This window comes from Atheta coriaria, unplaced genomic scaffold (assembly GCF_025399875.1).
Source record: "Atheta coriaria isolate IRGN ID8LTWV9N9 unplaced genomic scaffold, Caltech_Dcor_3.1 hic_scaffold_9_pilon, whole genome shotgun sequence".
Classification (NCBI taxonomy): domain Eukaryota; kingdom Metazoa; phylum Arthropoda; class Insecta; order Coleoptera; family Staphylinidae; genus Dalotia; species Dalotia coriaria.
The window spans coordinates 7,295,314-7,319,825 of record NW_027045451.1 but is presented as its reverse complement, the minus strand read 5'-3'; the positions used below and the strand labels follow the sequence as shown (position 1 = coordinate 7,319,825).

The 24,512-nt window shown below is 36.7% G+C and overlaps 5 protein-coding genes and 1 long non-coding RNA gene across 6 annotated transcripts; 3 read left to right on the top strand and 3 right to left on the bottom strand.

Annotated features, from left to right (window-relative positions):
• Positions 1-1,664: 1,664 nt before the first annotated feature.
• Positions 1,665-2,158, bottom strand: LOC135798485 (uncharacterized). Its single transcript, XR_010549715.1, has 2 exons — positions 2,019-2,158; positions 1,665-1,787 (listed from the first exon to the last, which is right to left on the bottom strand). It is a non-coding gene; the product is annotated as an uncharacterized lncRNA (long non-coding RNA).
• ATPsynCF6 (ATP synthase, coupling factor 6) lies at positions 2,059-3,057 on the top strand. The gene is made up of 3 exons (XM_065311333.1): positions 2,059-2,203; positions 2,355-2,515; positions 2,769-3,057. The coding sequence occupies exons 2-3, from the start codon at positions 2,355-2,357 to the stop codon at positions 2,932-2,934; spliced, it is 327 nt and encodes a 108-aa protein (XP_065167405.1). The 5' UTR covers positions 2,059-2,203; the 3' UTR covers positions 2,935-3,057.
• On the bottom strand, positions 2,870-11,169 carry PolE1 (DNA polymerase epsilon catalytic subunit 1). The gene is made up of 16 exons (XM_065311331.1): positions 10,817-11,169; positions 10,347-10,470; positions 9,834-10,285; positions 9,531-9,778; positions 9,086-9,473; positions 8,299-9,026; positions 7,788-8,229; positions 7,292-7,732; positions 6,866-7,231; positions 5,855-6,802; positions 5,434-5,799; positions 4,272-5,378; positions 4,048-4,213; positions 3,747-3,997; positions 3,276-3,690; positions 2,870-3,213 (listed from the first exon to the last, which is right to left on the bottom strand). Exons 1-16 carry the CDS (start codon positions 10,906-10,908, stop codon positions 3,043-3,045), a joined length of 6,705 nt encoding a protein of 2,234 aa, XP_065167403.1. The 5' UTR covers positions 10,909-11,169; the 3' UTR covers positions 2,870-3,042.
• Positions 11,170-11,349: 180 nt separating this feature from the next.
• LOC135798483 (chromosome-associated kinesin KIF4-like) lies at positions 11,350-15,843 on the top strand. Its single transcript, XM_065311332.1, has 5 exons — positions 11,350-11,578; positions 11,646-11,910; positions 12,161-12,769; positions 12,832-13,730; positions 13,794-15,843. Exons 2-5 carry the CDS (start codon positions 11,646-11,648, stop codon positions 15,204-15,206), a joined length of 3,186 nt encoding a protein of 1,061 aa, XP_065167404.1. The 5' UTR covers positions 11,350-11,578; the 3' UTR covers positions 15,207-15,843.
• A 1,850-nt stretch (positions 15,844-17,693) lies between these two features.
• Positions 17,694-22,088, top strand: LOC135798363 (chromosome-associated kinesin KIF4-like). The gene is made up of 7 exons (XM_065311188.1): positions 17,694-17,880; positions 18,118-18,382; positions 18,621-19,229; positions 19,295-20,193; positions 20,263-21,654; positions 21,713-21,783; positions 21,845-22,088. Exons 2-7 carry the CDS (start codon positions 18,118-18,120, stop codon positions 21,909-21,911), a joined length of 3,303 nt encoding a protein of 1,100 aa, XP_065167260.1. The 5' UTR covers positions 17,694-17,880; the 3' UTR covers positions 21,912-22,088.
• Positions 21,419-24,511, bottom strand: IntS11 (integrator complex subunit 11). The gene is made up of 2 exons (XM_065311189.1): positions 22,577-24,511; positions 21,419-21,554 (listed from the first exon to the last, which is right to left on the bottom strand). The coding sequence occupies exon 1, from the start codon at positions 24,427-24,429 to the stop codon at positions 22,615-22,617; it is 1,815 nt and encodes a 604-aa protein (XP_065167261.1). The 5' UTR covers positions 24,430-24,511; the 3' UTR covers positions 21,419-21,554; positions 22,577-22,614.
• Position 24,512: the final 1 nt, after the last annotated feature.

Genomic DNA, 24,512 nt, shown 5'->3' with positions numbered 1-24,512 from the left:
AGATCACTTGACGACAAAAATGAGACTAACGTGGTACACAAGCCAACCGCGTGGCTATCGCACAAAAATTGCACGATATAAGAAAATATGTTTGTTTGTAAACACTGACACTTTCAATGTGGTAGTGTAGAACATGAATAGAACTGTACTCGCACTATGCATGGAACTATTAATTTCGATTATATTTTAAATCGGAAACCTGACAGATAATTTAATGCTACATCGATTATTATTGTAACTTTTTTTGATAACATTAACCGTTTCAACCATATAAACAATTTTAGAGAAAAATGCATTCGTTTTTCGTAAACCCTTTTGTTTACGTTTTGTTTTGTTTGCATCAAGCAGTGGGCCGGAGGCGCTCTGGGAGAGCGACCTGTAGACTGTCTTATAGAACGACACGCCGCCAAAAAATTTAAAAATACGAGCCACTCCTGTGTTCTTTCGGGGTGGCTTTCCTCTATTCTGATTCTCTCCAACTACTTTCCCTCTCTCGTATACGCCTCCTCCTCATCCCTTCTCACCTGTTCGGTTTGTTTCTATCTTGTATTGAGTATCTTTCTTATTTTGCAGTGCATCTTACTGAACTGACATATGCAACCAAGATTGCACCATTTATTTTTATATTTGAGAAAAATACCTTCTATAACTGGAGATCGAACCATCGATCTACGGTATGGCAGCATGTGCGATTTGCGATTGAAAACGTTTATTTATATTTACAAAGCAGGTGCTATACACCTGAGAACCACACGGCTTACTTGTCAAATCCTATTCGTTTCTTCTATTTATGCTTTCAATACTTACAGTACAATAAAACTACTGCATACATATAATGCACTGTACTCTACTATGCTATACTACTCGTATGGTGTACCTACTCTTAGAGTTCAACTTGACTTAATACTAATCCTGAAAACGACTAAGTGAACACTAGGGACACATGTAAACAAGAATGTAACAATAAATTATCTTTTATTGACTAAATCATTTGCAATTATTAAAAAGCAAAAACATGGTAACTGGAAGATTTAGAAAAGGTTAAATAATAGTAAACCTTTATTTGTTGCTACTTACTCCTTTGTTCTTCTATCAATAAAGGACAGAAGAGCACAAACCGCAAATTTTATGTAAAATTGATGATATGCACTTCTTTACTATCCCCTGCGGAGATTCCTAATGTACTTATTTGTATTAACGTCTAACAATTAAATTTAATTTGAACTCCAGTAAGTATCCGTAGTCACCGGAACATATCCGACGGTCGCCGCGCGCGTTCCGCTAATAATCACTTAAATCATTCGTCCTGCTGTTATTACTAAACGCCCCTGATTGTCAATCGATTTAAGTAATGCTACAAAATAACAAGAATCGCGAGAAAGTGTCACCACCTTTGATTAATGCACAAAACACGTGCCCACCACGCAACAACTCTCAACCGACTAAGCCGAACTAAGCAAGACAGATTGATAACCGACCCGCCATTGAAGCACCGCAACTCAGCGCAAAAAAAAACCACAAAAATTAAGTACGAATTTAAATCAAATCGATGGAAGTGCCATCTGACCGTAGCGGAACGGAACCATATAAATAGCTGACACTAGCGCAATCTGGGTGTGACGGAACAAACCATTGAAGGTAGCCGTAGAAATCTGCATTACGTCTGCTAATATTTAAAATTTAATTCAATTAACGAAAATAATTTACGAAAATTATAAACAAATTCAATACTTCCAAACTGATGAAAAAATCGTTGTCCTAGGATATTTTGATTGCCCGCTAGACACCTAAAACTACCAAAAATCAGTACATCGAAGCAAAAAATAATCTTTTTGCAGGTTTCCCGTGTGCTAATCATACAATTTATAATCATATCAAAATCCACATCATTTGTCAGGTTTGACAAATACATCATCTTGCATTGATGTGCAATGGTTTAGTAATATATCGTTTTTCATATCGGTATTGTGAGGGTATAGGATACAGTAAGTGTTTACTTTACTTAGCTTAATACTCACCCTCTCGTACAACAATTGTTTTTTCAAAAGGAAACGAAGTGATTTTAAACACCAGTTATGTGCCGCCATCTAACAATGTACTTAAAACTAATACTCTGCGGATCCTTGTCAACTTGATAAATCGAATCGGTTTGCTCCATTCCTGCAACTAAAACTTCTTCTCTGAAGTTGTTCACATTTCCAAGGTATGTATCTCACATTCGCATACCCTGATTCCACATTAGTGTGTAACAATCGCGTTTATTTCATATATAACTGGGATTGTTAAAGACGATTATTTGTTTCATATTACATAAGATAACCTCTACTATCTTTATATTTTATATTCACTTACAGATGATTTCCAATCAACTTTTCAATGAAGCCAGGAGGACCGCTCGTCAGGTCGTCAACGCACGTAACATAGGCATTCTCGCACCGGCCCTTCAAAAAGCAACCGACCCAATTCAGCAGTTGTTCCTTGACAAACTCAAGGAGTACAAATCCAAAGCAGGCTCGTAAGTTATATCACCTCTAACATTTACATAAAAAAATATGTTCAAGAATTAGAACTTATAGCAAGCTTTCATGGTCTAAAATGACACTATATTCATTACTCATATAGTATATATTTGGAAATATCTTCAAAAATTTAATGCAGAAAGGTTCATCATAGTGCTTGAATTATATAATGGTGACAGAGAATATATTTGGGGAATCAATCACATTTACCACTTTCAAGAATTAAGCTATGATTGTTTATATTTACAGTGGCTACAAACTTTTTGAACCCAGCCCTGAAGTGCAGAAGGAGCTGAAGAGTGAACTGGAAAAGGTCACCCAGCAGTATGGTGGCAATGCTGGTGTAGACATGACTAAATTCCCCTCATTCAAGTTCACTGATCCCAAGATTGACCCCATCAATATGGAAAAGTAAAAAGTGATTCATTAAATGTTCTTTTAGAAAATGTAGGAATAAAGTCACAATACTATGTTTGTTTGTAAGTCTTTATACCCAAAGAGACAAACAAATAAAATAAATTAATCAGTTAACATAAAACAGCAATTGTTCAATGGTTTCATGTAAAGCAGGCATATCAAAAGTCTCAGCTAAATGTTCAAACTTCTGCAGCAGCCCGACAAGTTCATCTTTTGATACAATGCATCGATATTCACCGGCACATGGGCAATGTTTAATCAAATTCTCCATTTTAATCTATAACAATAACAAATTTAAAAATTGAATCATATTCTGTGACATTATTATACGGGCATTACCTGTATACATTTTTTGCACTGCAAATCCTGCAGATTATACGCTAGGAACTTTTTGCTGACCGTTTCCAATAGCAAACTTTCAATCTCGTGATTGTCGTAGGGGGCATTACATATGGGACATAACCAGGCATGCTCCGATCGATGTGTATCCCTCCCCAGATCAATATCCCTGCAATGATTGCAAGTCTTGCAAATTAATTGCGGAATGATATAGGAAACAGTTGTGTCCTTCCAAATCGTCAGGTCGGAAAACTCCCCGACTCCAATTAATCGCAAAAGATTCGATTTCAGGTGTTTCACTGCGTCCCCAATAGAAGGATCTAGTGATAACACGTGGCAAATTGCATTGATGAAGTCTAGAGACGGGAATGACGTAGCTGTTTTTGATAGTTTCATGTGAATCTTCTCCACAATGCTAAAATATAAATATAGCTTCACTCTTAAAACATGAAAAGATAGATAAGAACTTACGGGAATAAATTTTGTGATATATCACAATTAATCAGTTCTCTAGCAAATTCAGCTACATCTTCATGACTAGCCAAGCCAATATGTGGCTGACTGAGAGGGATTATTTGCATTGTTTCATGTCTAGATTCCATTTCTTTGAGTTTCACGTAAATCGCGTTTATGTATCCAGCTATAATTGTATTGAAACTGTTTCGACATCCGGATGCTTCGGGAAGTTGTTCAGCTATGTTCCAATTCATTACAACGACAGGCTGGAAGAATAATTTTAAAGGTTTGCACGGAAAAGAAATAATGAACGTACTGCATCTTCATCATCGTCCCTTTCTACATTTGTTGGTTCTTCCTCAAGGAAATCATCTCTTTCGTCGGTGTTGTTTTCGTTATTTTCTTCAGAATCTTGTGGTAATTTACCTTGAATACCTGCGTAGTTTGCCGTATCGAGCCAAACCAATTGTTCCCAACATTGCCTGAGTAAATATTTAGAATCAAATCATCGTAAATATAATGCCAATAGTTAAAACCAACCTGTATGTAATCTCTAACGAATGAAATAGTTCTTTATTCCTTATCGACGCTACAACAAACTCTATATTAGCCACAGCATCCTCTAGCTTTCTCTTTTTGGAGCAAACGATGATTTTGTTAAAGTTTGCGTATACAATAGTGCACCCCAAGCGTTTAAACTCCGCTACCAATTGAATAAACAACTTTTTCATTAAGTTTTGTAATGTGCGTAAGAGCGCCGGATCAAATAATAAAGCCTTCGGTGATCTTAACCATCGATAGAAATGAATAACTTGGAAATCTGCAAATACATTCCGGTACATTGAAATGTCTCTCATCCATGCGCTGGCCATCGATCGCAATATCTTAAAAGCTTCCGCACAACGCGCTGTTTCATCATAAGCAGTCAATGGTGTATTTGCGCTCATCATATCATCCAAAGACTTAGTTGCAGCAGCATCGAAAGCTGTCGCCACGCTGGTACCTTCTATATCAGTCACATGATGTGACTGTAAGAGCGTATTAATAGCCAAGCTATCAATATCTAATTCTATACAAGCGCTGGAATACCAACCAGGGTTGTTACATACCTCGCTGGAACTTTCATTGCTTTCAGCGAGGAGGCGCGCATTATTTTCTTGACTTCCGCCCAAGTCTGGCTTGTCAAACGGCGAGCACCAAAGGATGTGATTTTGTTTCGTTAAATGGCGAGCGTAGAATAAATCAGCTCCGAAAAGTGCTGGATCGGCAGGCATATTACCAATTGGTAAATGGAAGTATCTACACTGTTCGGTCATTAATTCTAAAATCCGTTCGCTGTTGAGATAATGGCGGATCATTGCCTTTGCGCCAGTTTTTTGCCATTCTAGATTATTATAGAGGTCTTCAACATCTTGGACATGGATTTGCGTAGTGGGAAAGTCGCTTAGCAGTGGCATATGGCTCAATAAACTGTGTAAATCATCGATGCTTTGGATTGCTAGTAAAGTAGGACCTTTCTTCTCATCTTTATAGGCTTGCAAAGTTTTTTGGATAAATTTGTACACTTGTTGCAAGTTGGTTTCAACGCGGACTTCGAAAGTGATTCCATCGGGTGGTAATAAGTCTTCGTCTGGATTTCTTTCCGCCCTAGATATTTATACGTTAATGTCACAAAATTTTATAGAAAATAAATTCGACTTACTTCACAATGCGTTCAGCCTGGTATAAATTGTGCAAATTGGGCATTAAGTTAGTGCGTACCGTATCTACGACTGCAATCAATGCCTTTTTCAGTGGTGTAAGAAAAACACCAAACATTTGTCTTGAACCGACATTCGCGCGATGTTGATATAAGTAGATATGGCGTAATGCATCCCTCGGGAGGTATGGCTGTCGTGCAACACTTCCAATATCCAACTCTCCTAATGTGAAAGTGTCAGTGTTATTATTCACACCTTTAGCAACTTTGCAAACGCATCCGATCTGTAGCAAAGCGCGGAAAAGCGGTGGCATTTGTGTTTCATAAACACCTTCCACATCTGGTTCAGTTTGATCCACGTAAATTTTCCTACAGAGAAAAAAATTAAATGAATTCAAAGAATAATTAATAAGAACCAACATACTTTCCATGTTCCTGAAACAATTCTTCAGGAACACTGTACATGTACAAATGATACGCCTGTTTTGACCGGGGTAAAGTCCGATTACATTTTTTAAACAGCGCACCTTCATCCGCACATTTCGGTGACCGTAAGTTCGCATAAAAAGTCCGAGGGACAATCAACTTAACTAAATGCAATTCGTTTTGTACCAGTGCCCATAAGCGATATTCTCCAGGCGCGTTCGATACTTGCGATACTTGTAGTACCTGCCAATTGTTCACCATGAGACTCCTCTGAGCTTTCTGTAAGAAACCACCGAGACTTCCGGTTTGCCCGGTTCGCACCACAGCCGCCATGTTTGTTTTATTTCTTTTTTTGCTATTCACTTCACCGTTATTCCTCTGCAACGCTTGGTATCTCCATTTTCTTTTGTGAAATTGCAACCAAGCAATATGTTCAGCATCGGAGTTACCGTAAGGCGGTGGATTGCCGAGAACATCGTGCCAACTCTTAGCTAAATCAATATCTTCAAATTCATTATCAGACCGTTTGCGCTTAGAAACAGTAGCTATTTTTGGCGAAATTGTATTTGCATTTTTATTCTTTCCGATATCTTCTATATCATCACAGTCCATTTGATTGTTACTGTCGCGTTGTTGTAAAGCTGGTTTAGGAGCTGAAGAAAACATATCATCAATACGGCGTTGTTTAAATTTATCGTTCTTCTCGAGCATTTTCTTATGCAACCAGTCCGGATGACGCACTCTTGGTACAGGGTTTGCTACTCCTTGTAATGCAGCTGGTATTGTGATGATTTTTTGTATAGTACCACCAAGTCGTTCGATGTAATAACCCCAGTCCAGGATATCACGAATATCCACGGCGTTCAGAGAAGAATCTTTCAACCATCTTCGCAGAAAATGATTTTTTACGGCTTCCTCAGCTTGGAAAATAGCGAGCGGAATGGCCCTAATATAATTTATCAAATTAAATGATTGAATATTTAATTACAATTAGAATTACAATTAGTACCTTTCTGTAACAGGTGCACCATCTGGTTTTCTAGAGATAATGTACTTGCAAGCCAAACCAGCATCTTTTACCATTTGATCACCTAAAAATTCAGCCAATCGCTTCGCGGTACTAATTGACGTACTTTTTTGTTCGCCATATTCTTCCAATTTACGTGACATCGAACGATTCTCGGAAATTAACTCAAATAACTCCGAATCTGGCAGATGACGACCATGAGAATACAAAACATCCAACCAATAATCAGCAACTTGTGCCACTGATGCATAACATGTTTCCAACGAATTCCCTTTTAAAAACGACTCAAAAACAGACGATTGAAAATTTTTGATTAATTGAAGCTCGCCTCTACGTTTTACTTCGAATCTAAATAAAAAAAGTTCATTTAACAATTTAAACAATAAAATTAATCGAATTAGATTGTACCCTTTCAATTCCGCCAGAGATCCATCAAAATTAAATACAGCGTAACGCTTTTTTAACTTTTTACCTTCTTCCTTCGATGCTGGTAACACCATAGCTTTATAAGGTCCATCAACCTCAAAGAAAATTGTATTTTCCGATCGTGTTTCATACTTAAGTTTTTCATGATCTACCAATTCGTGGTATTGATCATTGGTAAAATGATCTTTCACCATAAAATTTAAAACTGTGTTCGGATAAGAAACTTTGATTTTAGGTTTTTTTGCATTGTTTGTGAGAACAGTTACATTTTCAGGAAATGAAGCGGGTAAAATACACCAGATTCCGTCTGTGTCCAATTCCAATGGTCGACCAATTTGTTCTACTATTTCTCTGGCACGCATGATAATATGCGCACCGGTGTAACAGACAATTCCAGCCATTTCCATACTATGCCAACGTGCTCTGAATAAATAATCAAAATGTGTCTTATTCGTTAATTTAAAGTAGGTAAACTTACCCTCTTCTCATCACATAGCCATAGAAAGAATTCAAAATACATTTATGAGCAGTTTGCAATGAATCATACAAAACTTCCTTATTTTTTGCCGATTTAATTTCGGACGCATCGCCTGATTTTATCGCTTCCACCACGTTTTGTTTCGCCTTTTTACTCAGACCTTTATATTCATACCGACGATCACGAAAAGCACGCACAGTATCCACATAAAATGAGTTTTCTTTTTGACAAACAGTTGTGGTGCGTTCTTCAATGCGCGTGAGTTTCGTTTTCTTATAGGCTTTCCTACAATACACTGACAAACGTTTCTTTTCTAACTCGGACTGTTCCAACTTTGTCAACTGATGGAAAGCTCTTTGCGGTCCTCCGGGAAACTGCGGCGGAAACTTTTCGGTTTCCAACTGTTGTTGAATACGATGATATTCATTTCTAGTAGCAGGCACTTGAAACAAAATGAAATGTATTTTATTTATGTTTAATACTTGTGTTAATAAAAATAATTCCAACTTACTATATTCTCCTCTCCACATCCATGCCATATTACGTTGACATCCAGCATTAGGCTTATTATAATCACAAGAAGCGCAAATAGTTTCATTTACCATTGAACACGGCTGCAACCTATTCGTCAGAATAATATTCGGATACATTGCACCAACATCCAAATGATAAATCAGCGGACGTTCCAACCGCATAGGTTGTGCTTTTAATTCCAACAACTGATCAGTAATCTCCTTCATAACTTCATCAAGATTCGTGACATCCTCCAATGGAATACCTTCTTCGGTAACAATCGCATGTGCCATTGTACGAGGAAGTTGCTCAATTAACATATCAAGCGCACTAGGCTCCAATCTGAATCTACACGGAATATCCGCGCGGAAAATACCTGACTCTAAAGCTTCAACATGTCCTCCAACGTAGGTTTCTTGATGCAAAACATGGCCATCATCTGTGAGTTTGTTGAGAATGGTTTCTTCTTTGTTGGGGAATATGATATTGGCGTGAAATGCTTCAACCATAAGTAAAGCTTCGCACAATGTACCAGAACCTTTGCGGAGTACTTCATCAGGCTCGCAGGGAATGATTGTACACAAAGCAAAGATAAACGGATGCACATATTGCATATACAAGTAGTATGTTGCAACCGCATCGGATACTGAATAATTTGATAGAACTTGAGGGTCTGATGCGGCAAGAGGACACATTTCTTCGGGGTCTAACTCAACTGGATCATATCTATTTTAAAAATATACAAAAATATAGAAACGACGACATTTTGAAATGTTTCAAATTACCTTAATTTAGCTTTAGCGACAGCTTTCAACCCTTGAGACCCAACCGGCAAGTAAGAATCTCTTTTCACCCAATTATAACAATCCATGTGCATAGCAGGCCGACTAGTAAACACACCTTCCTTAGTTTTAGCAAAACCAATCTCTTGTTTCATATCCAAATCATATTGCGCCGCTCTTGTCTCAACAAAGGGCCAATCAAAAAAGTCACCGTTATAAGTGACAAAAATATGTGGCCGTACTTCCATTATATGATCAAAAAACTTCTGCAGCAATGCCATCTCATTCTTTTCATTAAAAATTGTAAACTTTCCTTCAAACTCCGGCCGTGGTGTGTATTCAAAGTCTTCGATATCAGAAGATAAAATTTCCCTGTTTGTTATTAAATATCCTAAAAGTTTCATAAAATTTCAAGTTTTACTTTATACTGAATTATACTGAATGTTACCTTGCGCATCAATCATGTACGAAATCATCATAATTTGATCAGTGTTAGCATCCGGAAATTTCAAAGGCATTTTAGTGGTTTCAATATCAAATGCCAGGACAATTGGTTCAGGTCTTTCAATAAGATCACTACGAAGAGTTATAATCGGTGGATCCATACTGGCACCTTTTGGTTTGACTGAATACCATGAACCACAACAAATTTTTAAATCAATTGACACTCTTACATGATAAGGTACATCGTATTCTCTTGAATTTAACAAAATTAAATAAATATACTCAATATGTAATTGCTATTGCATACCTGATATCAATTAAACTTTCCATATGATCGGTTGAGCTTTTCTTTGCATCAAAAACAGTTTGCTCATTGTTCAAAACATTCACCAGCATATTAGTGTAAAAGTTATTGGACTGTGCACGTTCTTTATTCTTTTTTACACATTTCAAAATATCTTTGCGCGCTTTCATCAAGTCGGTTTGATTGAAAAACGACAACTTCAAATAGTGTTGTTTCAGGCCAATAAGGTGATTAGGCATGTCTAAATCCTCTTTAGCAACTGTTTCAATTTTGCCAATAACACCAGAAAACTTTTTCATGAGAAACTGAGTTACTTCTTGGATTAATTCTCTCCTGGTAAGTACGTAGAAGTATGGCATGAAAGGATAAGAGATTTTAAACCTAGTGCCATCTTCTTCCATGAAGTAATAGTCTACTGCAGCTATCAAACGTTTGTCTTCATCTAATATTTCAGACTAAAATATTTGAATGTATGTAATAAAACAATGAAATTTACATTTTTAAATTAAAACTTACAGTGTGCATATTTAGTAAAAACCCAATTCGTTCAATATGATCTTTGACACGTTCGAAACCGTATTTGGAATCGATTGAATCATTTTCAAGTACTATTCGCAAACGATATTCGGAAGTTTCCTCTCTGAGACAATAAATTAATCATAACATAAAAATAATTCAATTAATGATTAACTAAAAAATTATTAACAGAAAATAAGAGCAAAAGTACGCACAGTTGATGATGTTGATTAGGCAAATTATGCCCGCAAAGTTATGTATAAATTGCATCACAATACAGAAATACATATTACAACCAACAATGAAAATCAGTGTTTACATAAACATATTAAAAATGCAGAAAGTACAGAGCAATTGTTAAAGAAACGTATCAAATTAAATCAATACATATTGTGTATATTAAAATATCCGAAATTAATGTTGATACTTGGAAAACGCAATTGTTAATTAAAATTAATAAAGTTTTTTACCTTTGTCCAGCAGAGGCTGTTGGATTCTCATTTTTATCATCATTTCTGTCAATCTTTCTTTCAGGACGGTAACGTCCTGTGTTTGTAGCCATTATAATTTAACTGTTTTATATCATAGGTACATTACATAGAACCCAAAATAATTATTTCAAACCTCTATAAAAACAATTGCCAAACACACAAAACACCACAGAAAATTAATCTACATAACCTGTTGCTATAAACAGCGCACAAAAGTTAAAATAATTTTGACGAGGCGGGAAATATATTACAGCGTTGTCATTTGATAATTCTTCTTTCGTACATGCTCGTTTGTCTTCGAGTTCTTTCTTGCATAATTTAAATCACGGCATATGCGCATCCAGTTAAAATACTATAGCACAATTTAAACAATATAATATTTATATTGTTAAATTAATATTTAATGATATACTATACAAATTAAATTAAATAATATTACTGTTTTTAAAATTGACAACTGGTACAACACTGCAATTTTAAAGACGTCGCCATTTGAAACGTTCAAAAGCAAATGTTCAACTGTCTCGAGCGGGTCGTCTATAAATTTCTCGTTGCCGTTTACCTGTCGCATGTGCTACGTTACCTGTGCGCGTTCGCTACTTTTTTTTACGTTCTTCCGTTTTCCATGATCTAAATTTTTATCGATTACTATATTATAATATAGGAATAGTGTTTTTTATTATTAGATTATTGCTTTATTATTTATGAACAATTTAATGTTAATATTTGGCAAGTGAGAACGTAAGAACTGCATTCTTCGTCCATTTTCATATTGATAAGAATTAAAACAGTTATGTTTTTAATTTAGATGGCTGACAACAGCTGCGTGCAAGTAGCTCTTCGAATTCGTCCTCTGGTAGAGTCAGAAATAAAAAGAGGCTGCAAGAGTGCTTTAGAAGTATTTCAAGATCAGAAACAAGTACAGATATCTGATAAGGCATTTACTTATAATTATGTATTTGGCAGTGAAGCAACACAGGAGGAATTTTATAAACAGTCTGTGGAGAAACTTGTGCCAAATTTGTTTAAGGGCTACAATGTTACAATATTGGCTTATGGCCAGACAGGATCAGGTTTGTTCAAATATGAGTAATAATTAGAGAAAAGGTAGAGGGAAAATTTTATGATTGTTTCTTCTCAAAATAAGAAATTAAGAGTTAAATACTTGTACTATATGAATTTTACCTAGCATTAAAATTTTCAACTCATACTGTAATTGGGTCTATAAAATGATTATTTCTAAATTTATCTTTATTTTCCAAAGCCTAATTCACGTTTTAAATTTTATTATATTACTTTATATGATTTACTTTTATTCCGTAGGCAAGACACACACAATGGGGACGGCCTACAATGGCACTGGTGAGATGGGAATTATCCCTCGTGCCGTTCACGATATTTTTACTTTCATAAATGATAATTTCTCATACGATTTTAACGTGACCGTTTCCTTCATGGAACTTTACCAAGAGGTCCTATACGACTTGTTATCATCTAAACCTCGAGAGCAATGCGTGATGGAAATCAGGGAGGATGTGAATAAAAATATTTATATACCTGGTTTAACGGAGTTACAAACCAAGTCAGCGCAGGAGGTATTGGATTGTCTGGCGCAAGGTTCGAAGGGTCGCGCAACGTCTAGCACTAATATGAATTCACAAAGTTCCCGCAGTCATGCTATTTTTACAATAAATATAAGCATGACGACAAAAGGGAGCAACGAATGCAAAACTGCAAAGTTTCATTTAGTCGATCTGGCTGGTTCGGAACGACCGAAGAAAACAGGCGCGTCTGGACAGACTTTTAAAGAAGGCGTAAATATTAACAAAGGGTTGTTTGTTTTGGGAAATGTGATATCAGCTTTAGGTGATGAAAAAGGAGCACCGGCGTATGTAAATTTCAGAGAGAGTAATTTAACAAGATTATTAAAAGGTAAAAATTATTCTTTTAGTTTTAATTACGTGTTCTAAACGTTTTTTTTTTTTCATTGACAGATTCCCTTGGAGGAAATAGCATCACAATAATGGTGGTATGTGTAAGTCCAGCAGACTACAACGCAGAAGAAACGTTATCAACATTACGATATGCAGATCGTGCTCGTCGCATCAAAAATAAACCAGTTGTCAATGAAGATCCAAAAGCCGCTGAAATTAGCAAAATGCAGAAATTGATTCAACAGCTGAAGCTACAGATTAGCGCACAAGGCGGCCCCTCAATGACTAATGAAGATCTCACCAAACTGCAGACGGAAATCTGCAGCCTCAAGAACAAGTTACAACAAACTGTCTCGCACAACGTAGTTCTGAACCAACGCGTTATTCTGATGCAAGCTGCCAACGAAGGAATGGCTGAAAAGTTTGCAACACTGCAGGGTGAATACTCGACTACGATGCAGAACTTCAACATGAGTATGGAACAAAATGATATGGACGCCATGAAGAAACAAATGGCGCAATTGAAGACGATTGAAAATCACTTTTGCGACATTGATAACGAGTCAAAACGCAGCGAAGCTGAGATTAAGAATTTCGATTGCACGTTTGTGAAGGATACGGACACAGTGAATTACATCTCTGAAGAAGAAATTGATAAACAACAAGAATCACATATGAGCAAACAAATTGCGTTTAATGCACAAATTCAAAACATGAATATAGTACTGGCACAAAAACAAGATTTAGCTAAACAGCTTGCTTCCAATGCTTTGTATATGGTTGACTTGGAGGAGATGAATGATAATCAAAATAAGATCGCCGAACTAGAAAAAGAAAAGATAGAACTAATTCAACAGTTGAAGCAAGCGCAGACGCAGGGGGCGAGTGGAAAGATCGCTGAACAACGGAGGAAACGCGTTCAAGAATTGGAAGCGCAACTACATGAATTGAATCGTAAAGTAAGTATTTGTAATATTTGTAATATATTTGCAAATTATAAAGCATTAACAATAACTTTACAGGTTAATGAACAAGCCAGACTTATAAAACTCAAAGAAAAAGATGATCTGAAAATTAAAAAGCTAAACTCAGAAATCAACAGTATGAAAACTGAAAAAGTCAAACTGGTTAAAAACATGCGTGAGGAATCCGAACGTTTCCGAAAGTGGAAACTCGATCGCGAACGCGAATTGTCCAAATTACAAAACCAGGACCGAAAGCGTTTGAATCAAATGGAGAACATGAAGATGAAACACACACTACAGGAGAAGGTCTGGAAGCGAAAACTTGAGGAAGCAGCGTCAAGCGCTAAACGCTTGAAGGATGCCCTCGCTTTACGCAGGAACGTTCAAGATTCCAAATTAAAAGGTAAAGAGGAACGTCTCAAGCCGTGGGTGCAACAAGAATTGACCATTCACGCGAATACAGTAGTCGTGCAAAACACAATTAATACACTGGTCGATGATCGCAGTGCATTGCAAGAACAATTAGATAAATTAAAGGAAAATGAAACAGAGAACGAATCTGAGATTCAACGTCTTGAAGAGCAAGTTGATATGCGTAGCGCACAGTTGCAAGATTTGAATCAGAAGCTGATCGAAAGTAAAGATTTTGAACGCACCCGTACTGGTTTCGATAATGTTCAGACAATGGCCGATGCAAAGTACGTTTATCAAGTGATGTTTGACTTGACTGCTGATATCAAGAAAGCTGAGATTGAAAAGGAGCATAAATTGGATGAGGCGCATATAGAAATGGAGGAAATGAAACGTAAAATAATGGAACTTGAAACGAAAAATGCAGGTTTGGACCAAAAACACGCAGTGGCCTTATCTGAAGCGGAAAAAGAATATGAAGAGAAGACCCTGCTGCTATTGAAGCAACTACGCGGTGTACAAATGCAAGGAATCGATGAACAAACTCAACATCGTATCCAAGCGCAAGAAGAAATGATTGTAAAACTTGAGTTAGTTGTTGAATCTTTGCAAACCGATAAAGACGCTTTGCTTCAAGCATTGGAAGAGCAAACGATTGCGATGGCATCAAGAGATGTGCCTGTGGCAGTCACACCACCTATGAAGAAAAAGCGCTCTGCTAGCATCCAAGATAAAGTGGATAACGTTAAGTTCCTTATGCCTTCTGCATTCGACGAATCGTTTAATATGAGCATTGAGGACGACACTAGCAACGACCCAGATTGGCGTAGGACACCGTTGGGCAAACAGGTGCGCGCTTTACGCGATTCCAGCATACGTGTACCCCTGAAAAGGAACCACAGCGGAGGTTGCGGGTGTCGTCGAAATTGTCAACGCAATTGCCCCTGCAAGAAGGGTAATAATTCATGTTCATCCCATTGCAACTGCGTGGCAGAGACATGTGCAAATCGCGTAGAGAAGATTCAAAATGTCCCATCAACAAAAATAAATTTTGAGTAACTACTTGCTGAATAACTGTTTCTGTGAGGCAGTGCTTAATAATATGATAATATGATTATGATTAGTCTATAGTGAGGGATATTTTTATATACAATATTTACAGCAGTTTTTTATGAGACAGTACAAACACGTTCCCTTCGGAGGTTACCTTTGAAAGAGCGACATATAGCTGGTCTTGTGAGAAAATGGCTGCAATGTTGAATGCTTGACCCTGTGATTTATTAATGGTCATTGCAAAAGAAATTGTATGCGTTTAAATTGGAACGGGAAATCCGATGGTATTTGAGGTATCCAGGAAATTACATCTTCTCCAGTACCAGTCTATTGTAAAAGTTCTAAGGGACTATCAGCAATCACGTACCGTTACATAATTTAGGCAGATTAAGGTTCCTCAATAAAATAACAGGACAACCTATATTCAACACCATTTTGTGCGGAGGGAGTTCAGACAGGTTTAATGAATTAAAAAATTCTATGGAAAAATATACACAAGTAATATACTTTCGTCGGTGCATCAATCAATGAAATAGTTACAACAAGTCTTACAATTTATGTTGTCCATGTCAGGATAGATACTGTTGACCAACTTATGAATATTATTTAATAAAATACAAAGGATTTATTACTTTTACCACTAGATTCGACTTTGGTCAAAAGCAAATTAATTAAAAATGTTTTCCCTGTTTTCCTAAATTCCTCTCAATTGATTGACTGTTGTGGGAATGAATCACATGGGGGAAAAGCATATACTGCAGTGTCTTGCTTTCTTCGTTGTCCTAGTCTTATTCTGTTCAGTAACGATACCTGCAAGTGCATATGTCGCAAATCACGTTTCCACCATTCTAGCGTACCTACATATGCCAACACGGCGGGCCAAATTTGCGAAACTAGCTTATAAGTTTTAAAAAATTTTAAATTAATGATTCTATTCACTATATCGTATCTGCTTGAGGAGTCAAGCTAGTGTTACCGATGCTGTTGATGTTTTCATTTGCCCCTAAAATAGCCAGAAGATGAATGTAATTTTCTGCTTTCAATTTAGTTTGGTTATTACGAATGTAAGCTAATGGCTCAAATTCAGTTTTCGCGTATTGATCGACAAAATATTGGTTTGTTAACATTTGATATCTAAGTAAATGGTTGAAATTGTTATGACATGCCATCATACGGTAGCTATAGTAATTCATGCAAGACACCATTTTATGTAGAAGTAATCCACTAATTGGATCAACTCAATATTAAATGCACATCCCTCTTCCCCACGATATAGCATTATAGAACATTGTAAGCTGTCGTAAGATCTGTGAAATTCTGAAATTTTTTGCAAATTGTTACAATATCTCTTTTAACAAATTGCTGTGCAGTTATCACCACAGACTTCACTCGTGGATAGCGCATTATGTCGTTGCCTGTGTTCTCCAATAAGAATTTTATTAGCATGAATTACGACATAAATGTCGAGAGTGCCTAGTGGAAAACTCTCAATGGCAATTTTGAAAGACTTTATGTAGCGGTTATGAGAGTGTAACGAATTTGTAAGGATCTAACTAAATCTCTATCAATTGGCTGTACTACCCTTGAACACCGCGTTGATGTTTGTGTTTCTGCATCCGAGATAAAATATATTTGTAGAAAGATCAGGCCGAAGTGGTAGTAAGCTCTCAGCTAAATGATTTTCTTGTATTGTAAATGTCAGATATTTGTAGCGATTACTAGCACTACATAATTATTTAAAACCACTTTAAAAAACAAATGCCACACAAAATAAACGAATCAACTTTTAAATTGAAACTTTATAATGGCATGTAATTAAACAAACTTTATTTTTTCGATTTTTAACTTGTCATATAATTAAAGAACTGAACTTAAAATAAATATTTGCACTTTGAAAAATGAAACTTGAATAAAATGCTTTGCACTATGAAATTAATACATTGCACTTATAAAACTTGCAGGCCTTCTATCACCCCGGCCCTCAAATAATACCAAACAGGTAGCCTACCTACAAATTATAAAGTTTCAATTTAAAAAGTTGATTCAAAGCAAATTTAAGTACTGAATATAAATGCATTGTATTAAAATATAAGTTATACAACTAGTCGTGCAAAGTACAAGTGGATTGTATTTTAACTAAAGTGCATTTAATTTAAAAAATATTTTGACGAGGCGGGAATCATATTACAGCGTTGCCGTTTGGCAATACCGAACTTCTTTCGTAAATGCTCGTTTGCTCCCGAGTTCATCCTTGCGTAGTTAAAATCACTGAATACACTCAGCAAGTAGAACTAATATAATGTAATTAAAATAATATAATTAATAATGTAATTAAATTAATATACCATAAATTATTTATTAATTCAAATTATACGAGTACAATATTATTGTTTTTAAAAATGACAACTAAAAGTGCAACACTGCAATTTTCCAGATGTCGCTATTTGAAACGTTGAAAAGCAAACGGTCAACTGTCCCGAGCGGGTCGTCTATAAATTTCTCGTCGGCATTTACTTGTCGTATGTGTTTCGCGCGCGTTCTATGCTTTTATTTTCCACGTTTTTTCGAGTTTTCCAAGTCCTAAATTTTTAAAGATAATTTAGGAAGAGTGTTATTTGATATTATATTATTGCTATACGATATCTAAACAATTTAATATCAATATTTGACAAGTGAAAACGTAAGTAGTGTTTCTCTATTATTACGGGTTTAAACAATAATTGCCAAAGTAAACGCTCTGCCTTCACAATGTATCGTTGTTAAACGAAACCATTGCAGATCAATGCAAGTGTTTGTCAAACCTGATATGGATAGTTATTTCGATCATTAAAGGTCTCGTTAGCACCCCTATTGGTTTAACAAACATCTGCACTGACTCGCTTTTCCGAGAATTAAAACAATTATATTTTCAATTTAGATGGCTGATAATAGCTGTGTGCAAGTAGCGCTTCGAATTCGTCCTCTGGTAGAGTCTGAAATTAAAAGAGGCTGCAAGAGTGCTTTGGAAGTATTTCAAGATCAGAAACAAGTGCAAATATCTGATAAGGCATTTACTTACAACTATGTATTTGGCAGTGAAGCAACCCAGGAGGAATTTTATAAACAGTCTGTGGAGAAACTTGTGCCGAATTTATTTAAGGGTTACAATGTTACAATATTGGCTTATGGCCAGACAGGTTCAGGTATGTTTAGATGAATAATAATTAGAGAAAAGAGGGAAAATTTTATGATAATCTCTAAGTCTAAAAGTTAAATACCTGCACTTTAGGGGTGTGAATTTTACCTGACACTAAAATGTTCAACACATACTGTAATTGGGTCTATAAAATGATTATTTTTAAATTTCTCTTATTTTCAAAAGCCTAATTCATGCTTTAAATTTTATTATATTACTTTATATGATTTACTTTTATTCCGTAGGCAAGACACACACAATGGGGACGGCCTACAATGGCACTGGTGAGATGGGAATTATCCCTCGTGCCGTTCACGATATTTTTACTTTCATAAATGATAATTTCTCATACGATTTTAACGTGACCGTTTCCTTCATGGAACTTTACCAAGAGGTCCTATACGACTTGTTATCATCTAAACCTCGAGAGCAATGCGTGATGGAAATCAGGGAGGATGTGAATAAAAATATTTACATACCTGGTTTAACGGAGTTACAAACCAAGTCAGCGCAGGAGGTATTGGATTGTCTGGCGCAAGGTTCGAAGGGTCGCGCAACGTCCAGCACTAATATGAATTCACAAAGTTCCCGCAGTCATGCTATTTTTACAATAAATATAAGCATGACGACAAAAGGGAGCAACGAATGCAAAACTGCAAAGTTTCATTTGGTCGATCTGGCTGGTTCGGAACGACCGAAGAAAACAGGCGCGTCTGGACAGACTTTTAAAGAAGGCGTAAATATTAACAAAGGGTTGTTTGTTTTGGGAAATGTGATATCAGCTTTAGGTGATGAAAAAGGCGCACCGGCGTATGTAAATTTCAGAGAGAGTAATTTAACAAGATTATTAAAAGGTAAAAATTATTCTTTTAGTTTTAATTACGTGTTCTAAACGTTTTTTTTTTTTTTTCATTGACAGATTCCCTTGGAGGAAATAGCATCACAATAATGGTGGTATGTGTAAGTCCAGCAGACTACAACGCAGAAGAAACGTTGTCAACATTACGATACGCAGATCGTGCTCGTCGCATCAAAAATAAACCAGTTGTCAATGAAGATCCAAAAGCCGCTGAAATTAGCAAAATGCAGAAACTGATTCAACAGCTAAAGCTACAGATTAGCGCACAAGGCGGCCCTTCAATGTCACATGAAGATCTCACTAAACTGCAGACGGAAATCTGCAGCCTCAAGAACAAGTTACAACAAACTGTCTCGCACAACGTAGTTCTGAACCAACGCGTTATTCTGATGCAAGCCGCCAACGAAGGAATGGCTGAAAAGTTTGCAACACTGCAGGGTGAATATTCCACTACAATGCAGAACTTCAATATGAGCATGGAACAAAATGATATGGACGCCATAAAGAAACAAATGGTGCAATTGAAAACAATTGAAAATCACTTTTGCGACATTGATAACGAGTCAAAACGCAGCGAGGCTGAGATTAAGAATTTCGATTGCACCTTTGTGAAGGATACGGATACAGTGAATTACATCACTGAAGAAGAAATTGATAAACAACAAGAATCACATATGAGCAAACAAATTGCGTTTAATGCACAAATTCAAAACATGAATATAGTACTGGCACAAAAACAAGATTTAGCTAAACAGATTGCTTCCAATGCTTTGTATATGGTTGACTTGGAGGAGATGAATGATAATCAAAATAAGATCGCCGAACTAGAGAAAGAAAAGACAGAATTAATGCAACAGTTGAAGCAAGCGCAGACGCAAGGGGCGAGTGGAAAGATCGCTGAACAACGGAGGAAACGCGTTCAAGAATTGGAAGCGCAACTACATGAATTGAATCGTAAAGTAAGTATTTGTAATATAATATATTTGCAAATTATAATACATTAACAATAATTGTACTTAAAATTACAGGTTAATGAACAGGCCCGACTTATAAAACTCAAAGAAAAAGATGATCTGAAAATTAAAAAGCTCAACTCAGAAATCAACAGCATGAAAACTGAAAAAGTCAAACTGGTTAAAAACATGCGTGAAGAATCAGAACGTTTCCGAAAATGGAAAATCAATCGCGAACGCGAATTGTCCAAATTACAAAACCAGGACCGAAAGCGTTTAAATCAAATGGAGAACATGAAGATGAAACACACACTACAGGAGAAGGTCTGGAAGCGGAAACTGGAGGAAGCAGCGTCAAGCGCTAAACGCTTGAAGGATGCCCTCGCTTTACGCAAGAACGTTCAAGATTCCAAATTAAAAGGTAAAGTGGAACGTCTCAAGCCGTGGGTGCAACAAGAATTGGCCATTCATGCAAACACAGTTGTTGTACAAGAATCAATTAAAGCACTGGTCGATGATCGTAGTGCATTTCAAGAACAATTAGATATATTAAAGGAAAATGAAGCGGAGAACGAAGCTGAGATCCAACGTCTTGAAGAACAAGTTGATATGCGTAGCGCGCAGTTGCAAGATTTGAATCAGAAGTTGATCGAAAGTAAAGATTTTGAACGCAGTCGTACTGGTTTTGATAATGTTCAGACGATGGCCGATGCAAAGTACGTTTTTCAAGTGATGTTTGACTTGACTGCTGATATCAAGAAAGCTGAGATTGAAAAGGAGCATAAATTGGATGAGGCGCATATAGAAATGGAGGAAATGAAACGTAAAATATTGGAACTTGAAACGAAAAATGCTGTATTGGAACAGAAACACGCTGTGGCCATATCTGAAGCGGAAAAGGAATATGAAGAGAAGACCCTGCTGCTATTGAAGCAACTACGCGGTGTACAGATGCATGGAATCGATGAACAAACTCAACATCGTATCCAAGCGCAAGAAGAAATGATTGTAAAACTTGAGTTAGTTGTTGAATCTTTGCAAACCGATAAAGATGCTTTGCTTCAAGCATTGGAAAAGCAAACGATCGCGGGGGCACCGAGTGATCTTCCTTTGGCAGTCACACCACCTAAGAAGAAAAAGCGCTCTGCTAGCAACCAAGAAAAAGAGAATAAAGTTCAGCTGCCTTCTGCATTCGACGAATCATTTAATATTAGTTTTGAGGACGACACTTGCAACGATCCTGATTGGCGTAAGACACCGTTGGGCAAACAGGTGCGCGCTTTGCGCGATTCGACCATACGTGTACCGCTGAAAAGAAGCCACAGCGGAGGTTGCGGTTGTCGTCGAAATTGTCAACGTAATTGCCCCTGTAAGAAGGTTAATAATTCATGTTCATCCCTTTGCAATTGCGTGGCTAGCACTTGCGTCAATCGCACAGACAAGGTTGAAAATGGCACATCAACACAAGTAATTTATGAATAATATTCGCTAAATCAGTGTATTTATATAATGCGGTAAATTGCAGGAAACTGAGCAAGATAATTCGGTCAATAATTTAAAGTTTGACAGTCAAAATGGGTCGTTTAAGAAGCCCAGGTAAGAGACAGATGTGTTGTTGTGTGACGAGTAATGTCCGTTTTATTATTGTAATTTATAGTGGCGACGATAATGAATTTGAGTATTGCATGCGCGTCAAGAAACTCGGGTGTAATTCGTCCGCTTGATATAGCGACGGCAATTGTTCGTTGTGGACTTACATATATGTTTATATTAATTTATTGTTGGTGACTGGTGATTGTTCCTGTTATATGTACTTGTTAAGTAGTAATTGTAATAACACGCCACTTAGCGATTGATTTTCGCTATTACGATACACTAATAAATTTAACTTTGATACACAAGTTTGGAATTAGTTTATGCAGGCAGAAACACATGTTCTGTTAAAAGGATCCACCTAATAGTCCGATAATACGACCCACCGCGTTTTTTTTTTTTTTTTTCATTAAAAATGTTCAATATCACAGATAACATTTAACTACTCTTGTTTTCTGCATAATCTTTGGTTTTCTTTTCACTTATTGCACATTGTTCTTAATTTGTTGTCTGTGTTGTGCACAATGTATACCAAAAGTTAAAATTGTCAAAATGACAATTCAATTTTTCACTTCCAACAAAGTAAACATTTATTTACATAGCATAGAATGTGTAAATTAATAATCTTATTCCTCATGCTAACTGGAGATTAGCTGCCGAAGCAAACAACTATGCACCTCGACGTGGGTAGGTTTGAACATTATGCTTTTTAAGCTTCCCGGAAGGTGATTCGTTAATGAATTATATTTGATATATAAAAAATAATTTTTATTATAGGACACTACTGATTACTTACGATTAAAACATCAATTTAATGTTTAAGCAATATAGTAATTACTTCTGCATTGCTTTTAACAGATCCATAATAAACGTGCCCAACTCTTCGTCCTGATTCGTCCATGACACATAAACATTCTTCACTTCCTCATCTTCACGCTCCACTCTTATTAAAATAGACTCTATTGTAATACTATCCTCAGCTAGAATAACATCCCATTGTGGTAATTTTTCCTTAAACAATTCATACAATTTTCCTGTTGTTGAAACCGCCGGTCCACTGTCCCTCAGCTTCACTTTCGATGTGAATCGAATCGTATGACGATTTACTCCAGCTTCCTTGCATGCTTCATCCACATCCATCATACAAATATTTGTATTCTTTATAACAACCACGCCGTGTAGAGTACGCCGCCGTTTTGGATCCGGTGGCAACAAACTGTACTTTCGCGATTCTGCCTTCAGCAATGGCAGCGAGACATCAATCGGAATTTTTAACGGGGTGTGCAGTGTATGTGTTTCGCCATTCGCTGGATTGAAACAATCGATGTTAAACTCCTGTTTGATTTTCTCCTTGAGAAATTCCATTTTTTCAGCTTCGCCATGAACTAGCATTACATTTTTCGGTTCGCAATATTGTATTAATTGCATAATACCTTTAGCGTCCGCATGCGCAGAAAACGACATATATTCAACAGCCATTTTGACTTCAACAACTTGCCGATTCTCAAATTCGATTTTTTTCGCTCCATTTAACACCTGATTACCGACAGTGCCTTGTACACAGAATCCTGGCATAATTACCATGTTATTTTCATTGGGTGCCCACTTCTTGAATATCTGCAGGCTTAAACCAGCATGAAGCATTCCCGGCGTTGCAAACACCACCATTGGCCCAGGATTATCAATAAACGACCTATCAAAAGGTTTGATATGTTTAAATTCAAACATATTTCGTTGTACAAATGTTTTACGAATCTTTTGATTCGTCCATGTGATAAACATTTTGTAATAACTGTTAGCTTTGTCAGTTAAACCAAGTGCAAAGTAAACAGGTGCTTTCAGATTCATCCTCTCCCAGTAAGTTTCTAATAAAATACAGAGTTCTTGTGCTCTGCCCAAGGCAAACACAGGAATCAACACCTTGCCACCCTTATCTACACATTCATGTATCTTCTTTAAGAAATCCCTCTCCCTGCACCTTTTTGAATCTCTGATTGTAGTTGCATAGGTTGATTCAGTGATTAGTAAGTCCGGTCTGCATTTATCAATCCATGCAGCCCCTAAATGTCTGTCAGGAGTCATGTTATAATCGCCAGTATATACCACAGATTGTGTTCCAACTCTCACCCAAAACATTGCAGCACCCAATACATGCCCAGCATAATATGCTTTTATTTCGATATCATTATCCACCATTACTGATTGATGAAGGGTTACAGCAATCACTTTTTTCATGCAATCTTTTATCATCTGTGAGGTGAAAAAGTTCTGCTCACCTTTGCGTTCTACGGACACCTTACGCATATCTTCAAGTAAAAGTGGTGCAATTGCTTTGGTTGGATGTGTCATATAAATAGGGCCATCATAACCAACCATTTCGGTCATAAAAGGTAAAGCACCGCAATGATCAAGATGAAAATGCGATATTATGACACAATCTATGTGTTCACTAAGAGGACCATTAGGTGTTATGTAGTTAAAGTCGGGAAAACGGCGCTCGTCTTGATATCCCATGTGCATACCACAATCCAGCATTATGTTTTTACCACCCATTGAAAGTAGAATACAGCTGCGGCCTACATCTTGACCGGCACCCAGTGGAGTAATTTTTATTTCTAGCGAATTTGCAGGGTTTTTAAACACGTTCATTATGGCTTTCTTTTGTATGAGACGACCGGCGACTTTTTAAATGTTTGTAATCATAAACGCCGAAGACTTTTAGGTTATGTTGG

What these genes read in the sequence shown, in the direction of transcription:
- PolE1 (XM_065311331.1), bottom strand. Translation starts at nt 10,908, where the DNA reads ATGGCTACAAACACAGGACGTTACCGTCCTGAAAGAAAGATTGACAGA. An exon ending in TTTTACTAAATATGCACACT is followed by an intron (nt 10,286 to 10,346) that starts GTAAGTTTTAAT and finishes CAAATATTTTAG; the next exon opens with TCTGAAATATTAGATGAAGA. An exon ending in GGGACGATGATGAAGATGCA is followed by an intron (nt 3,998 to 4,047) that starts GTACGTTCATTA and finishes TTATTCTTCCAG; the next exon opens with CCTGTCGTTGTAATGAATTG.
- IntS11 (XM_065311189.1), bottom strand. Translation starts at nt 24,429, where the DNA reads ATGAACGTGTTTAAAAACCCTGCAAATTCGCTAGAAATAAAAATTACT.
- LOC135798363 (XM_065311188.1), top strand. Translation starts at nt 18,118, where the DNA reads ATGGCTGATAATAGCTGTGTGCAAGTAGCGCTTCGAATTCGTCCTCTG. An exon ending in TTTAACAAGATTATTAAAAG is followed by an intron (nt 19,230 to 19,294) that starts GTAAAAATTATT and finishes TTTCATTGACAG; the next exon opens with ATTCCCTTGGAGGAAATAGC. An exon ending in TACATGAATTGAATCGTAAA is followed by an intron (nt 20,194 to 20,262) that starts GTAAGTATTTGT and finishes TTAAAATTACAG; the next exon opens with GTTAATGAACAGGCCCGACT.
- ATPsynCF6 (XM_065311333.1), top strand. Translation starts at nt 2,355, where the DNA reads ATGATTTCCAATCAACTTTTCAATGAAGCCAGGAGGACCGCTCGTCAG. An exon ending in TACAAATCCAAAGCAGGCTC is followed by an intron (nt 2,516 to 2,768) that starts GTAAGTTATATC and finishes TTATATTTACAG; the next exon opens with TGGCTACAAACTTTTTGAAC.
- LOC135798483 (XM_065311332.1), top strand. Translation starts at nt 11,646, where the DNA reads ATGGCTGACAACAGCTGCGTGCAAGTAGCTCTTCGAATTCGTCCTCTG. An exon ending in TTATGGCCAGACAGGATCAG is followed by an intron (nt 11,911 to 12,160) that starts GTTTGTTCAAAT and finishes TTTATTCCGTAG; the next exon opens with GCAAGACACACACAATGGGG. An exon ending in TTTAACAAGATTATTAAAAG is followed by an intron (nt 12,770 to 12,831) that starts GTAAAAATTATT and finishes TTTCATTGACAG; the next exon opens with ATTCCCTTGGAGGAAATAGC.